Source organism: Oncorhynchus gorbuscha, linkage group LG08 (genome assembly GCF_021184085.1).
Source record: "Oncorhynchus gorbuscha isolate QuinsamMale2020 ecotype Even-year linkage group LG08, OgorEven_v1.0, whole genome shotgun sequence".
Lineage (NCBI taxonomy): Eukaryota > Metazoa > Chordata > Actinopteri > Salmoniformes > Salmonidae > Oncorhynchus > Oncorhynchus gorbuscha.
This window is the reverse complement of record NC_060180.1, coordinates 16,802,017-16,819,288: the sequence shown is the minus strand read 5'-3', so window position 1 is coordinate 16,819,288 and position 17,272 is coordinate 16,802,017. Positions and strand designations below refer to the sequence as shown.

The window sequence follows — 17,272 nt, the reverse complement described above, 5'->3', positions numbered from 1 at the left end:
ACCAGGCAAAGGGAGGAGACGACAGGACTTAGAAAAACGATCCACAACGACCAGGATCGTGGTGTTACCCTGTGAAGGTGGAAGATCGGTTATAAAATCCACCGACGGGTGCGACCACGGCCAATGTGGAACGGGTGACTTACCTCTGGGAAGGTGTCTAGGAGCCTTGCACTGGGCGCACACTGAGCAGCAGGAAACATAAACCCACTAAGACAGCGCACTGTCCGACCGATCCCAGGATGACCAGAGGAGGGTGACGTGTGGGCCGAATAGATCAGCCGATCGAGGACAGCAGACGGAACGTACAGACGCCCAGCTGGACACTGAGGGGGAACGGGCTCTGCACGTGACGCCCGATCAATGTCCGCGTCCAGCTCCCACACTACCGGCGTCACCAAACAAGAGGCTGGGAGTATGGGAGTGGGATCCCTGGACCGCTCCTCTGTGTCATACAGCCAGGACAGTGCATCTGCCTTAACGTTCTGGGAGCCTGGTCTGTAAGAGAGGGTAAACACAAAACGGGTGAAAAAGATGGCCCACCTTGACTGGCGAGGATTCATTCTCCTCGCCGCCCAGATGTACTCCAGATTGCGGTGGTCAGTCCAGATGAAAAAGGGGTGTTTAGCCCCCTCAAGCCAACGTCTCCACACCTTCAAAGCCTTAACGACAGCCAATAGCTCCCAGTCCCCCACATCATAGTTTTGCTCCACCGGGCTGAGCTTCTTTGAGAAGAAGGCACAGGGGCGGAGTTTCGGTGGCGTACCCGAGCACTGAGGGAGCACAGCTCCTATCCCAGCCTCGGAAGCCTCCACCTCCACTATGAATGCCAAAGAGGGATCCGGATGGGCCAACACAGGAGCCGAGGTAAACAGAGCCTTCAGGTTCCTAAAAGCCCTGTCCGCCTCAGCTGACCACTGCAAGCGCACCGTGCCCCCCTTCTGCAGTGAGGTAATGGGAGCAGCTACCTGACCAAAACCCCGGATACACCTCCGGTAGTAGTTGGCAAACCCTAAGAACCGCTGCACCTCCTTTACCGTGGTGGGAGTTGGCCAATTACGCACGGCTGCAATGCCAGGGTCCTAAACTCCAGGGCATACTCCTGGGCGCTCCTCGTCTCCTGCCTCAGATGATAGAGACGCTCACCTCTGCCCTCGAGTGGGTGGTCGAAGACTGCCCGGAAACTGCGGGTGAACTTCTCAAAATGGTCCAACGCCGCATCTTTTATGTTCACACATGGAGCTGGCCCACTCCAGTGCTCTCCCGGTGAGGCACGAGACGAGGGCGAAACCCTTCTCACGGTCGATGGAGCTGGTTGGACCGTGGCCAGATAAAGGTTTAATTGGAGGAGGAAACCCTGGCAGTTGGCAGCATTTCCGACGTACCACTGCGGCATGGATAGACGGATCCCACTGGGTTCAGGCGGGAAAGGGCCGCTCAGGATAGACCCCGGTTATGCTGGTGGAGGCATTGGAAGAACTCCCTGTCTCTCCCAGCGGTCCATATTCTGGACAACGTGATCCATGGCGACGCCCAGATAGTAAAGCTTCTCCCGTATGCTCTTGGACGTGTTTCTCCACCTCCATGTCTGGGGTACTTACTCCTGCTGACTTCATATTTATGGTCAGAGATTCTGATGCCGTGTGTGTAGGTGGCAGTGAAGTCAGGCGCAGGAGAATCAAACTTGGTATAATGGAGTAGTTTAATAACATAGAACAAAACTCCAAAACCAAAGTCCATAATAAAATAAACGTGGGTACTAGAACCCGTCATACACCAATCCATAAAACACGAGCATAACAATTAACAATCTCTGACAAGGACATGAGGGGAAACAGAGGGTTAAATACACAACAATAAATGAATGGGATTGGAACCAGGTGTGTAGGAAGACAAGACAAAACCAATGGAAAAGGAAACATGCATCAATGAAGGCTAGAAGACCGGTGACGTCGACCGCCGAACAAGGAGAGGCATTGACTTCGGTAGAAGTCGTGACAGGTTGAAAGGACACTTGAATGTACCCTGGATACCCCATAACACCACCACTATTTGAGTGAGGTTGATATGGTAGAAGTTGTGTTTTTATACTGAACAAATAGCATTTAGGGATTACAAATATGTCATAGCACTGGAATGATCTCATTTAATATGCCACTTTGGAGAGGTTTAGGGATACCTGGAATAGTCCCGTGACCACACCTGACACCACTTACTAAAACATCTTCCCATTTCTAGTTGTTAGGTCTATCAATCCCATTTCTAGTTGTTAGGTCTATCAATCCCATTTCTAGTTGTTAGGTCTATCAATCCCATTTCTAGTTGTTAGGTCTATCAATCCCATTTCTAGTTGTTAGGTCTATCAATCCCATTTCTAGTTGTTAGGTCTATCAATCCCATTTCTAGTTGTTAGGTCTATCAATCCCATTTCTAGTTGTTAGGTCTATCAATCCCATTTCTAGTTGTTAGGTCTATCAATCCCATTTTTTTTTCAGATGTTATTCACATGTTGTGGAAGCCATCTGATGTGTTTCCAGTTCTGAATATCAGTAATTCATTTACAGCTTGTCAATGAAAGATTATTTTTATAATATAAGTTATTTTGTGTGTGCTTGATCTTGTGTATTCTGAACTATGTAACGCCTACCTATCGTCTGATAATTTCCTCATAATCTCCCAGATGTGTTCTTTCCAGATATACCATGTTTTGGCATGTCGGAATCATGTAATGAATAGCAGTTACTTTTGGGTATATCTATTTAGGTGGAAATCTATATTTTGCCATTACATCTAAAAATCCACTTCGTTGTTAAGACAGTACCATGTTGGAAGGGAATTAATCCATCTAAATGTGCTGTATCTTGGTGCTCTGAAATAGAGATGATTTAGAGAGAGAGGGAGGGAGAGAAAGATAGAGAAAGATGGAGGACAGCTCAGCCCTTTGAAATGAGGTGGCGTTTGAAGCCTTGCTTGGTGGTGCTTCTAGTTGGCAGGCAGGAACAGGGAACGGGCAGAGAGCAGGTGGGGAGCAGAGCGCGGGGAGGGTGATTGTGCATGGGCTCCTTCTGATGATGTGAGTGGGCGACATGAGACACTGGGTCGAGGGCTGTCTCGAGGGGAAACACCAGTGCTAGTCATATAATGGAGGGTACGGATGGAGGGGTATGGAGGGAGGAAGGAGGAAGGAAGAGGGAGGGAGGGAGGGAGATAGGCGATGGAAGGAGAGAGGGAGAGAGATGAAGGAAGATGGATGGTTATTTTACGTTCCCTGTTACGTCACCAGGTTGAGATGTGCTATGTGGCTCCATTAAATGGCTATATAGTGCACATTAGTCCATTTTCCATGTCTATGTTGGACAGTTTAGCAAAATGAAAAGGTATACAGGATAGAAAACACAATGCTCTGAGTCTGAAAATTGTTTTGTGACAAAATGCAAAACGCTTTGCTCGCATCTATCTGTAACATAGGATCGTCAGGGGTCCACCCTGACTGCTATATCTGTCGCAGGTACTTAGGCAGTGAAAGAAGAGATGTGTTTTATGGGCTTGGTCCCTTTTAAAGCCAACAATAAGTGTCCTCTAGCCTTGTAAAGAGCATGCTTAACGGCGGATCCCTTATCTACGGTGGTAAAACACATCGGACAATGCCTAGTCCACTCTCCATCATGTGTGTTTACACATGTAAGCTCAGGAAGGACTTTCTTTCATTGCATATCTGACTCTATTCAACAAGCATGCAGTTGAAAATAATATATTGACTCAATATTATGAACTTAACATCAATGTGATAAGTAACCTAGCTGTGGTTGAATTGCTATTTGGCCAAATTGAGCCACTAGCTGCAAGTTGTTATATTTTTAAGTCCCTAAAGGGAGTTGAAATATTTTGGAATTCAATAGTAGTGCCTTGATGGAAACTTACCTTGACATTATGCAAAATAATGTAAATTCCATCTGAGGATGAGCTATTAGCTGGAGAGAGGTACATTTATAGAGCTCATCTTAAGACAGCACTGTGTACTTTACCAGTCATTCTGAGCAAGGTGTTCCAACTAAATTAGTGTCCTTGAGCAGCCCGTGACAAGTAGAGCAAGGTCCTTTACTCTCCCTAATAACTTCCAGATAGAGAGCCCTACTCCAGTCTGAAAATGAGGCTGTAGCCCAGGCTGCAGAGAGAATATAAAGCATTACTGTACAGGCACTTGATTTGGCTCTGGTCACTGTCTGAGTTACTTTCATTGCTATATACTTTTATCTTAGTTTAACTGCCTCAGAGTCGCTGAGAATGACAGGGAGAGTGAGAAGATTCAAGGCTTTGATCCGTTAGATGATGTCTAATATAATATTCAGCCAGGTCACAATTTCATGTAGCAATATTGGTTATGATATTTTCAGACTCAATTTTATTAACTTGAGCTTTATATTATATTGTGCATTTTGCTGTACAGTAAATGATAGACAAAGCTTGTAGATTTTAATACATTTGCCAATGTGGAGATCCATGCTTTTTATGCTTGACTGTTGGGATTTTTGGACTTAAAGCTAGAATCCTTAGTTGCTACATCAAGTTTTGGACGTATAAATTAATTTAGTATACCATTGGTTCTTGAAGAATATAACTTCTAAATGCCTTATGAGCTTAGTTCAACTGTCATACCCATCAGAACGCAACGCTTGCTTTAATGCAATGTTTGTAAACAATGTAAATCTGAACAAAGACTGTATAGCCTCAAAACATGGTTAAAACTACTATTTTGATACCATGGATGGTCGGTCATTGAATCCATTGCCCTGTCTATGAACCTGAGTGGTTGCACTTCTCCAGGCCCATCCCTCAGCTTCTTACCGAAACAGAGGCGAGATGGCCTTTTGTTACTGTTTCAATTCTACTTGAATTCAACTCCAGCTTTTATACTAAATAGGCTTATGCTACATTGCCTCTAGCGAAACACACTGCCCCCTCACTAGATCATTAATGTCTCCCTTTCATCTTGAATACTGTTTGTGTCCACAGTTAGTTTATCTTGATTAGATCAGACCATATAACCCAGATATTAACAAACCACTCCTTTAGAAACACCATTGTAAATCTTTATGAAATCATGAGAAAAAAACACCCTCTGTTGTTGATCCTGCTTTTGCAAAAGTGTCCCTGTTGCAGCAGTAAATAAGCTCTTTAGTCAAAGTGTCTTTGATGATGGGAACAAACACAAGGACTTTGTCAGGCTAATTGGGGAGTTCTTTTGTCTGCTAGGGCACCCTCTGAAACAGTCTCTTTCAAATTCCCGTGTGTGTGTGTGTGTGTGTGTGTGTGTGTGTGTGTGTGTGTGTGTGTGTGTGTGTGTGTGTGTGTGTGTGTTTGTGTGTGTGTGTGTGTGTGTGTGTGTGTGTGTGTGTGTGTGTGTGTGTGTGTGTGTGTGTGTGTGTGTGTGTGTGTGTGTGTGTGTGTGTGTGTGGTACTGTAGGGACCCAGCTGCATGGCATGTATGATTCAGATGATTCAGACTGAGACAAATAGAATTAGCCTGTTGATTTATGTGACGCCCCCCTCCATCTCTACACTAGAGACACAGGTGGACGGGGTAGGGCATTATGAATGTACAGGGCCTTCAGAAAGTATTCACACCCCTTGACTTATTCCAACTTAGTTCTGTTACAGCCTGAAATCAAAATGGATTAAACAAAAATATATCCCATACTGACAAAGTGAAAACATTTTTTTAGAAAATGTTGCTAATCTATTGAAAATGAAATACTGAAATATCTAATTTAAGTAAGTATTCACATCAATACATGTCAGATCACCTTTAGTAGTGGTTACAGCTGTGAGTCTTTATGGGTAAGCCTCTAAGGGCTTTTCAGACCTGGATTGTACAATATTTGCACATTATTCTTTTAACAATTCCAATTCTTCAAGCTCTGTTAAGTTGGTTATTGATCATTGCTAGACGGCCATTTTCAAGTCTTGCCATAGATTTTCAAGACGATTTAAGTCAAAACTCGGCCACTCAGGAACTTTCGATGTCGTCTTGGTAAGCAACTCCAGTGTATATTTGGCCTTGTGTTTTAGGGTATTGTCCTGCTGAAAGGTGGACTTGTCTCCCAGTGTCTGTTGGAAAGCAGACTGAACCAGGTTTTACTCTAGGATTTTGCCTACGCTTAGATATATTCCGTTTCTTTTTATCTTAAAAACCTCCCTAGTCCTTGCCGAAGATAAGCATACCCATAACATGATAAAACCACCACTATGCTTGAAAATATGAAGAGTGGTACTCAGTGATGTGTTGTGTTGGATTTGCACCAAACATAACGCTTTGTATTCAGGACATGCTGTAACATTCATTTCTTTACCACATTCTTTGCAGTTATACTTTCTATCTATCCTCAGTTTTCTCCTATCACAGCCATTAAACTCTGTAGCTGTTTTACAGTCACCATTGGCCTCATTGTGAAATCCCTGAGTGGTTTCCTCTCTGGCAACTGAGTTAGGAAGGACACCTGCATCTTTGTAGAAACGGGTGTGCACTGATACAGCATTCCAAGGTCTAATTATTAACTCTGTCTTGCTCAAAGGGATATTCAATGTCAGGTTATTATTATTATACATGTTTTTATATATATTTTTTTGTCTCCCAATAGGTGCCCTTCTTTGCGAGGCAATGGAAAACCTCCCTGGTCTTTGTGGTTTACAGATAATTGTATGTGTGGGGTAAAGAGATGAGGAAGTCATTCAAAAATCATGTTAACCCCAGAGAGTCGCTTGCTGCACCGGTGTGTCAATCTATGTTACATAATAAAAAAATAAAGCTTGTTTTGTACCTACCCCCAAAAAGGGGTTCATTAAATATGTGTAAAAAAATATGCTGTATATCTCTTGGATTTAGGACAGGCACTTCAAAACCTTGTTCCTTATGATGTATTTTTTGACTGTCCTTTTCTGCCATTTATGAATGTATTATTCAATGCATTTCTATGGGCTTTAGTAGTAAAGGCCAAAATCTATATTTGATCCCCCCAAAATTATATACAGTACCAGTCAAAGGTTTGGACCCACCTACTCATTCCAGGTTTTTATTTTATTTCTTAAAACTATTTTTTTGCATCGTAGAATAATAGTGAAGACATTAAAACTATGAAATAACATATATGGAATCATGTAGCAACCAGAAAAGTGTTAAACAAATTAATATTTGAGATTCTTCAAAGTATCCACCCTTTGCCTTGATGGGGTTTTATAGACTGGGTTTCTGTACAGCAATTTGAGATATCAGCTAATGTACGAAGGGCTATATAAATACATTTGATTTGATTTGACAGCTTTACACACTCTTGGCATTCTCTCAACCAGCTTCATGAGGTAGTCACCTGGAATGCATTTCAATTAACAGATGGCCTTGTTAAAAGTTAATTTGTGGAATCTCTTTCCTTCTTAATGCGATTGAGCAAATCAGATAGCCCTATTTGGTAAAAGACCAAGTCCATATTATGGCAGGAACAGCTCAAATAATCAAAGAGAAATGACAGTCCATCATTACTTTAAGACATGAAGGTCAGTCAATCTGGAACATTTCAAGAACTTTTAAAGTTTCTTCAAGTGCAGTTGCAAAAACCATCAATGCTATGATGAAACTGGCTCTCACGAGGACCACGACAACAAAGGAAGACCCAGAGATACCCCTGCTGCAGAGGATAGGTTCATTAGAGTTACCTGCCTCAGAAATTGAGCCCAAATAAATGCTTAACAGAGTTCAAGTAACAGACACATCTCAACATCAGCTGTTCAGAGGAGACTGCATGAATCAGGCCTTCATGATCGAATTGCTGCAAAGAAACCACTACTAAAGGACACCAAAAAGAAGAAGAGACTTGCTTGCAACAAGAACCATGAGCAATGAACATGACCAATCTGTCATTTGGTCTGATGAGTACAAATTTGAGATGTTTGTTTCCAATTGCTCTGTTTTTGCGAGACGCAGAGTAGGTGAACGGATGACTTTGAGATGTCTGGTTCCCACCGTGAAGCATGGAGGAGGAGGTGTGATGGTGTGGGGTTGCTTTGCTGGTGACACTGTCATTCATTTACTTAGAATTCAAGGCACACTTAACCAGCATGGCTACCACAGTATTCTGCAGCGAAAAGCCATCCCATCTGGTTTTCACTTAGTCGGACTATCGTTTGTTTTTCAACAGGACAATGACCCAACACTCCTCCAGGCTGTGTAAGGGCTATTTGTTCAAGAAGGAGAGTGATGGATTGCTGCATCAGATGACCTGGCCTCCACAATCACCTGACGTCAACCCAATTGAGATGGTTTATGATTAGTTGGACTGCAGAGTGAAGGAAAAGCAGCCAACAACTGCTCAGCATATGTGGGATCTCCTTCAATACTGTTGGAAAAGCATTCCAGGTGAAGCTGGTTGAGATAATGCCAAGAGTGTGCAAAGCTGTCATCAAGGCAAAGGGTGGATACTTTAAAGAATCTAAAATCTAAAATATTCCATATGTGTTATTTCATCGTTGTGATGTCTTCAATATTATTTTAGAATGTAGAAATTTGTAAAAAATAAAGCAAAGCCCTTGAATGAGTATGTGTGTTCAAACTTTTGATACCTAAAGGGGTCCTAAAATTCAAAAATCATATAGCTAAATAATCTATAGTATGACCATCTCAAACAATTTCATATGTCAGCTAATATTCCCTTTGAATGGATGTTCAGTTCAAACAAATGAAAAGTAGTTCCCTCTAATGTACACTTTGCACAGTTATGCAAATTACTTATAGGTAAAGTGTTTATGAGTGGGTTTCTTGTGTAGTCACCATATACACCTGAAGTACATTGTAATGATACATTTTGACTATATAGATTCAGATTACTCTGAATATAAAGGGCTCATGGTGTAATATTTGCATTTCCTTTCTCAGGTAAAGAATGTGTTGGACCAGGAGGGCTTCGGCCGACAGAAGCGAGGCTACAGAAGCATCAACGAAATTGACGTCAAAATTACCGACCCCCTATTCAGCAAACAGTGGTATCTGGTGAGTTGTCATCAGCGTCCGTTATACTTGTTTACTCACTAACCACTGATCACAGACATATTCACGGCTGCTCCTCCTATGGAGATGAAGTCTTCTCATTAGGTCAGTCAATATTGCCCACACCATCTCATCTCCCTGTTTATGTCAGCCTCCTCCCCCAGTGTTTACCCTAGACTGGCAAGCGTGACTTTCCTTTCCACCAGGGCCAACGTGCCTTCCTTTGTTCCACTTGTCAGATTAAACGCTCCGCAGTAGGATCCCAGCTAAGTGCCATATCTGTGACATTTACTCCCCCTCCCTCCCATCCTCCACACCTCATCTCTTCCTCCCCCTTCCTTACCCCTATCTTCCTCCATGTTGACTAATTATCTAATGGCCCCTCGGCTGGGTGTCCTGCGTCACGGCCTGTCTCCATATTGTTTGTGTGACTGATTAGATCAACACGGGCCAGGCTGATGGGACCCCTGGACTGGACCTCAATGTGGCCGAGGCTTGGGGACTTGGCTACACCGGGAGAGGCATCACCATAGCCATCATGGACGATGGTAGGTACCAGTATAGACCTTACGGTTGAAGTTGTATCACTATCTTTTTATTTTTTATTTTATATATTTCACCTTTATTTAACCAGGTAGACCATTTGAGAACAAGTTCTCATTAACAATTGCGACCTGGCCAAGATAAAGCAAAGCAGTGCGACAAAAACAACAACACAGAGTTACACATGGAATAAACAAACGTACAGTCAATAAAACAATAGAAAAAGCTATATACTGTGTTTGCAAATGAAGTAAGGAGGTAGGCAATAAATAGGCCAATAGTGGCAGAGTAATTACAATTTAGCAATTAACACTGGACTGATAGATGTGCAGATGAGGATGAGGAAGTAGAAATACTGGTGTGCAGAAAAGCAGAAAAACAAAAACAAATATGGGGATGAGGCAGGTAGTTGGATGGGTTATTTAACAATGGGCTGTGTACAGCTGCGGAGATTGGTAAGTTGCTCTGACAGCTGATGCTTCAAGTTAGTGAGGGAGATATAAGTCTCCAACTCCAGTGATTTTTGCAATTCGTTCCAGTCATTGACAGGAGAGAACTGGAAGGAAAGGCGGCCAAAGGAGGTGCTGGCTTTGGGGATGACCAGTGAAATATACCTGCTGGAGCGCGTACTGTGGGTGGGTGGTTCTATGGTGACCAGTGAGCTGAGACCTGGAGCCAGTGGGTTTGGCGACGAATATGTAGCGAGGACCAGCCAACGAGAGCATACAGGTTGCAGTGGTTGGTAGTATATGGGGCTTTGCTGACAAAACGGATGGCACTGTGATAGACTGCATCCAATTTGCTATTGGAGGCTATTTTGTAAATGACATTGCCGAAGTCAAGGATCGGTAGGATAGTCAGTTTTACGAGGGTATGTTTGGCAGGAGTCTTTGTTGCGAAATAGGAAGCCGATTCTAGACTTAATTTTTGATTGAGATGCTTAATATGAGTCTAGAAGGAGAGTTTACAGTCGAGCCATACACCTAGGTATTTATAGTTGTTCACATATTCTAAGTCAGAACCGTCCAGAATAGTGAGTAGTCCAGAGTAGTATCTTAATAGAGGTCATCACTAGGATTGTAGTTCTGGGCTAAAGCCCTATGCATTCGGCCTCCACCGAGGTCCAGAGGTTCTCTCTGAAAATGGGTTATATTTCCTCACCGTCAAAATTTGCAATAAACATAAGGTCAGCTATCCATGTTTTGTGGGGATTTTTTTTTAGCTTTTAATCAGGTGACTGTTAGTGAGCTGGACAGTGAAGAGACAGACTGTATAATGTAATACTGTTATACACAGTTTCGATTTGGTTTTAATCATTTAAATGCACAGTAGATTGAGGGCTTTTTTTGTCATACAGGGGCTGTGTGTTTGATTCCCCTACTTTATACCCTGTAGCCAGTGGTGTTAAGGAACTGAGTAAAAAAAAACTTGAAGTACTACTTAAGTAATTTCTTTCTATCTGTAGTTTATTTGACTATTTATATATTTTTTTAAACTTTTACTTTTACTTCACTACGTTCCAAAATAAATTCTGTACTTTTTACTACATAAATTTCCCTGCCAACAAAAACTACTTCTCACACTTTGCATGCTCAGACAGGACAGCAATATGGTCTAATTCACGCACCTATCAATATAACACGTTGTCATCCCTACTGCCTCTGATCTGGTGGACTCACTAAACACAAATACTGTGTTTGTAAAGTATGATTATTGGGTACTTTTTCCACCAGGACCAGAGTTGGTAGCCATTCATAACAATTGGTGGCCACTACACAGTATGTGTCAATTATAAAGATTTATTAAAGGTATTAGTCATCCACTTATTAATGTGGTTATTTATAGTTCATGACGACAAGGTATCTACACATGGTTAATGAACTAAATACCATTTGAATAAATGACATGTACAAATACCGACCAGCTCCACATTAGAATGTAATAAGTACAACGTAAAATAAGTGACAATTTATTGGTTGACATCTTCTTATAAAGGTCAAAACCTCCCCTCAAGACCTAAATTATTTTGTGGAAAAATGTATAGCATTATCTCACTAATTTATGTTGAAATTATGTTTCAGGAATCGACTATCTCCACCCAGATCTTGCATCAAACTACGTAAGTGCTTAATCTTTGTTCTCATTTCACAATCCTCTCCGTTAATTCCCTGTATTGCTGTTTTGACATAAATCAGGCCTTGAAATGGCACTTGTCACAGGTTTGTTGTTGAGTGCCAGTGGCTGTGCCAGTGGCAGGTGTATTCCAAGTTTCCTTCATGGTTGGCAAGTCTCCTTGAATCCTTGGAGGACGGGGAGACAGGCATCCGGCCAGCCAAGCTGTTTAATGTTAATGCGTACAGCACTGTGGCAGGCGGGATGGCAGGCCGATCTGTCACTGGTACAGATAATGCCAGGGTAGCTAGCACCGCATGTTGTGATATTCCAACTCCAGAATACTGATAATAACACCTCAAAAGACTGCCAGTGTTGCTGGCCAGAAACAGGAAAAAGACTAAGGAGTAAAAGTAAGGAACTCATATTACAAAATATATTATTTAACTAATAACACTGCAGTACTAGTGAACATCTATGGACTATGTACTCAATAAGCTCAGTGTTCAGTGGTAAACAGAACTGGCCAACTGCTGAAATTCTGAAATGGCTGTTGTTGAAATGGCTGTTGTTTTGACTGATAGTGAAGAGTTGTGAATGTTATCAGATCTGACAGAATCGTTTACAGCAGGGTGCCCAATACTGATACAGGAAACCAGTCATGTCTTTTGTAACACAGCACCATCCAGTAATATGTTCTCTCATAGAGACACAGTAATGAACAGTACTGAAAGGCTATGCTGCATCTCTGCTGTGGGATGCAATTAGACACACACAAACACACACACACATACACACAGTGCTGTTCCTCCATCCCTTCATCTCTGCTTCTCCTCCCTTCTCGTTCCTCTCATCTTGGAAAGATTTCAGAGCTTCAGAGAAGGTGAAAGATGAGACGGCAGAAGAGGGAGAGAGTGAGAGTGAGGGAGAGAGTGAGAGTGAGGGAGAGAGTGAGAGTGAGGGAGAGAGAGAGATGATTAGATGTAAACTATTTCCTTTCAGTCGGAGGATATTGGAAAAAGGGGAATTATTTTAAGATAGGCAAGGAAACTTGATACTGTGTGCAGTTCTGTTCAGCTTTTTGACATAAGCTCTGTGGTTCCTGTGTGATGCCTGTGTGTGTGTGTGTATGTTTCTTGCCTGTTAACTGGGATGAGTCTTACCCCAAAAATAGCCTGTCGTGAACGTGGCAGTCAGGATGATGCAGGACATGTATGCTCTACTGGGCTGATGGATCACGCTGTGTAACGATCTAAAACTGACTTAGTGCTATACACTTCCTGTGTGTGTGTGTGTGTGTGTGTGTGTGTGTGTGTGTGTGTGTGTGTGTGTGTGTGTGTGTGTGTGTGTGTGTGTGTGTGTGTGTGTGTGTGTGTGTGTGTGTGTGTGTGTGTGTGTGTGTGTGTGTGTGTGCGTGCGTGCGTGCGTGCGTGCGTGTGTGCGTGTGTGTGTGTAGGAGGCTGATAATCTCATTTAGTGCATCTTCACTCTCTTCCAGGGCCGAAGCTGTTGTTGGTTTATGCATTCCTATTTTTCAGAAGACTACAAACACTGCAATCAGCCACTATTGATTGGTCTGCATTAGTATGTGCAAGAGCGCACGATTATACAGTGCATTTGGAAAGTATTCAGACCAATTCCCTTTTTCCACATGTTGTTATGTTACAGCCTTATTCTAAAATGTATCAAATATTGTTTCCCCCTCATCAATCTACACACTGCCCCAGAATGATGAAGCACAAACAGTTTTTTTGAAATTTTTGCACATTTATCCAAATTTAAAACAGAAATAAGAAATGACGGTGCCGTAGTCATCATTATAATATGATGCCATTATCAAAGGGCAGCAGATGTCAGGTAAAGCCGGGACAATCTTGTTTAGCGCCTCTTAACTTAAAGCAGTTATCAATGTTATCATCTGAAGGACTTTTGACAATGTGATTTTTTTTCTCCTATCTGGTCTTTGGGAAGTCTCTTGCAAGCTGGAGGTTTGTCAGTGCCCATATCAGCACTGGCATGTTGCATTGGGATGTTGTTACTGCAGTATTATTGGATGTTGTGTCTTTATATTGTTCAAGGATTACTTTCTTTCCTCCAAGGGAAATTACCATGCCAACGCCCGGTGATGTCACATAATCACAAGGGTTCATCTCGTACAGTGTGTGTTTTAGTGTGCGTGTGCCTGTATTTTATTAGGTTGTTAAGGGATTCTGAGTCTCTTGTATTGGCAAGTACTGCATGACGAAGATGGTGTGGTAAAGATAATCATGACGTATGAGTTTAACAAGGAACCAGAGAGAACTCTTTTTTATTCACACTTAGAATATCAATTAGTAGGCTATTGATGTAAATTAGTCTACAAAAAAATTCACAGTATGTGTTTCCAAACTGGTATATGAGGACACTCGATATTCAAAAGCTTTGGGCCAAGCTTTGGAATATTTATACTTTTTTAATATCAAACGACCTTCCTTTGTTCATAATGAGAATATCATAAGTGGTACTCTGAGAGAGGCATGAGAGCATTTCTAGTGCATAGTTAATTTGAGGATGTGGTAATATTCAATACAGTAGGGGATTGAAAATCTAAGCAGGGCTTTGACCTTATATAATATAAGGGGCCTATAGCAACGAACATTAGCCAGTGTACTAACACAAGGTAATCTCTCGCTAAACCATCAATACGTGGAAAAATCACCCACACAGCTGATCTCAGTTGCACTACTTTTTGGCGTTGCCTATTCTTATTATAAGTTTATGTAATCCATTAATTACATATTGTTTTAAAAATAAAGTTATTGTTGAATAGTATGGTCGTTACTTATCAAGCTCGGGGAAAACTATCCCGGACTGTCCATATTTGAAATGTGTATAAGTCAATCATGATGAGTTAGGTCTATATTATCTATTTTATTCAAAATGAAAGGCTGTCGAATAAAGTTATTTCAAACAGCACACATATTATTTTGTCATTTAAGGTGAAACATTTAAATGAAATATAGGCCTACTCCTTCTATATTCTTATACTCGAATAAGTATACTTTTTTTACAGTTTAAAATACTCCTGATAGGTTGATATTTCATTGTGGGTGAGAGTAGAGAACCTAGATGCAGCTGTCTAGTATCTGTAACGGCGTTCTTCGTTTGTCAAAAGAGAGTCGGACCGAAATGCAGCGTGGTGGTTGCTCATGTCTTTAATGAAGAAAAACAAAAGCGATACATGAAATAACTTATAGAAACAAAAACAACAAACGGAACGTGAAACCTAAATACAGCCTATCTGGTGAACACTACACTGAGACAGGAACAATCACCCACGAAATACACAGTGAAACCCCGGCTACCTAAATACGGTTCCCAATCAGAGACAACGAGAATCACCTGACTCTGATTGAGAACCGCCTCAGGCAGCCAAGCCTATACAACACCCCTACTCAGCCGCAATCCCCAAATACTACAAACCCCAATACGAAAAATACAATAACCCCATGTCACACCCTGGCCTGAACAAATAATAAAGAAAACACTAAATACTAAGACCAAGGCGTGACAGTATCATAATCATTTGACACGGCAACAGCGAGAGATCAACTGATCTCCTGGTTTATTATTGTGGGTGGTTGCAATCAAGTTTTAGTTGCAATCAAGTTTTAATAACACACATGTAATCTCCCGTGTGTCGCGTTTTAAGAAATCCAGTGGAAGCCTGCACGAGAACATTAAGTTCTGCCTGTCCTAAGTTGGGCTTTTTGTGAGTGGTTTGAATACAACCACCAAGTATTTTGTATTATGTTGAAGGATCTGTACATTTTGTGCTGACGTATACTCAAAAGGAACAACCTATGTGAGAATGATGTTCATTGACTACATCTCAGCATTCAACACCATCGGGCCCACGAAGCTCATCACGAAGCTAAGGACTCTGGGACTAAACACATCAATGAGGCCAAGCTTCCTGCCTTCCAGGACCTATATAATAGGCGGTGTCAGAGGAAAGCCCATAAAATTGACAGAGACTCCAGTCACCCAGTAGACTGTTTTCTCTGCTACCACATGGCAAGCGGTACTGGAGCACCAAGTCTAGGACCAAAAGGCTCCTCATCAGCTTCTACCCCCAAGCCATAAGACTGCTGAACAATTAATAAAACCGACCACCACGCCTCCCTTTTGTACACTGCTGCTACTTGCTGTTTATTATCTATGCATAGTCACTTCACCCCTACCTACATGTACAAATTACCTCAACTAACCTGTACCCCCGCACACTGACTCTGTACCGGTTCCCCCTGTATATAGCCTCGTTATTGTTATTCTTATTGTGTTACTTTTAATTATTATATTTTACTTTAGTCTACTTGGTAAATATTTTCTTAACTCTTCTTGAACTGCACTGTTGGTTAAGAGCTTGTAAGTAAGCATTTCACGGTAAGGTCTACACTTGTTGTATTCGGCGCATGTGACAAATAAATTAACACCGGTAACTTTTTGTCCTAACACCAACCTTCAGCCTCAACCCTCTCTGTATACAGAGCAGAGGAGGCTGATGGAAGGAAGCTATAGGAGGACAGGCTCATTGTATTGGCTGGGATGGAATAAATGGAACGGTATCAAACACATCAAACATATGGAAACCAAACGTTTCCATTTATTCCATTCCAGCTATTACAATGAGACCTTCCCCCTATAGTGCCTCCCACCAGCCTCCACTGATACAGAGGTATCAACCCCTCCAGACAATCTTACTCACACTACAGCCACGGTGCTGGAAGTCATTCTCTTCACCTTGTTACTACCTGGTTTCCTGCTCCACTCGGCTGATACAGCAGAGCAGCAGAGCAGAGCAGCAGAGCAGCAGAGCAGCAGGGTGCAGTGTTTTGGCATCTCTTTGTCCCTCACTGAGCCATCCCTATATCCTCGCTGGGAAATGTCAGCTGGAATCTTGCTAAGGTCTGACCTGGCCAGTCCACCCGGTAAAATCTGATGGGTTTAGCTCTATACTTCTAATGATCACCACCACACTTTCACCGCCATCTCCCTCGTGTCTCTGGTGTCTGGGCACACTGCTCTGTAAAAACTCCACGAGTCATAAATGCCATTCAGACAGACAAGCTACAAATAGAGAAATGACGGGGAATTGTGATTAGAACGACAGGGGATTTTGAATGTGAGCCGAAGGAGAGAGGAAGATGAGAGAGATAGCAGTGGAGAGTTAGAGAGAGACTGTCTAACATAGAAACAGGGGAAACACAGTGACAACCCACTGGGCACAGACATAATCAACATTTAGTTTTGATTTGGTTGAGTTGTCACCTAATGTGAATTCAATGGGAAATCAACCAAATCTGTCACCATGGATTTAGGTTAAAAGTCAGATGAAAAATAGATGAAATGCCCTAACATTGATGACTCAGTTTTCCATGTTGATTCAACATCATCAATCTCTCCTTGCCCCAGTCTGTAATCCCAACATGTTTCAAGCTGACCACAATTGTCCCTGTTCCCAAGAACTCCAAGGTAAAATGCCTAAATTACTATAGCCCTGTAGCACTCACATCTGTAATTAAGAAGTGCTTTAAAAGGCTGGTC

At 42.1% G+C, this 17,272-nt stretch overlaps 1 protein-coding gene across 1 annotated transcript in view; it reads left to right on the top strand.

Annotated features, from left to right (window-relative positions):
* pcsk2 (proprotein convertase subtilisin/kexin type 2) overlaps positions 1-17,272 on the top strand; it is a 73,807-nt gene that overhangs the window by 11,506 nt on the left and 45,029 nt on the right. The window contains exons 3-5 of the mRNA XM_046358637.1: positions 8,921-9,034; positions 9,471-9,579; positions 11,656-11,693. Coding sequence (XP_046214593.1) covers positions 8,921-9,034; positions 9,471-9,579; positions 11,656-11,693 — 261 coding nt within the window. The remainder of the gene's footprint in view (positions 1-8,920; positions 9,035-9,470; positions 9,580-11,655; positions 11,694-17,272) is intronic.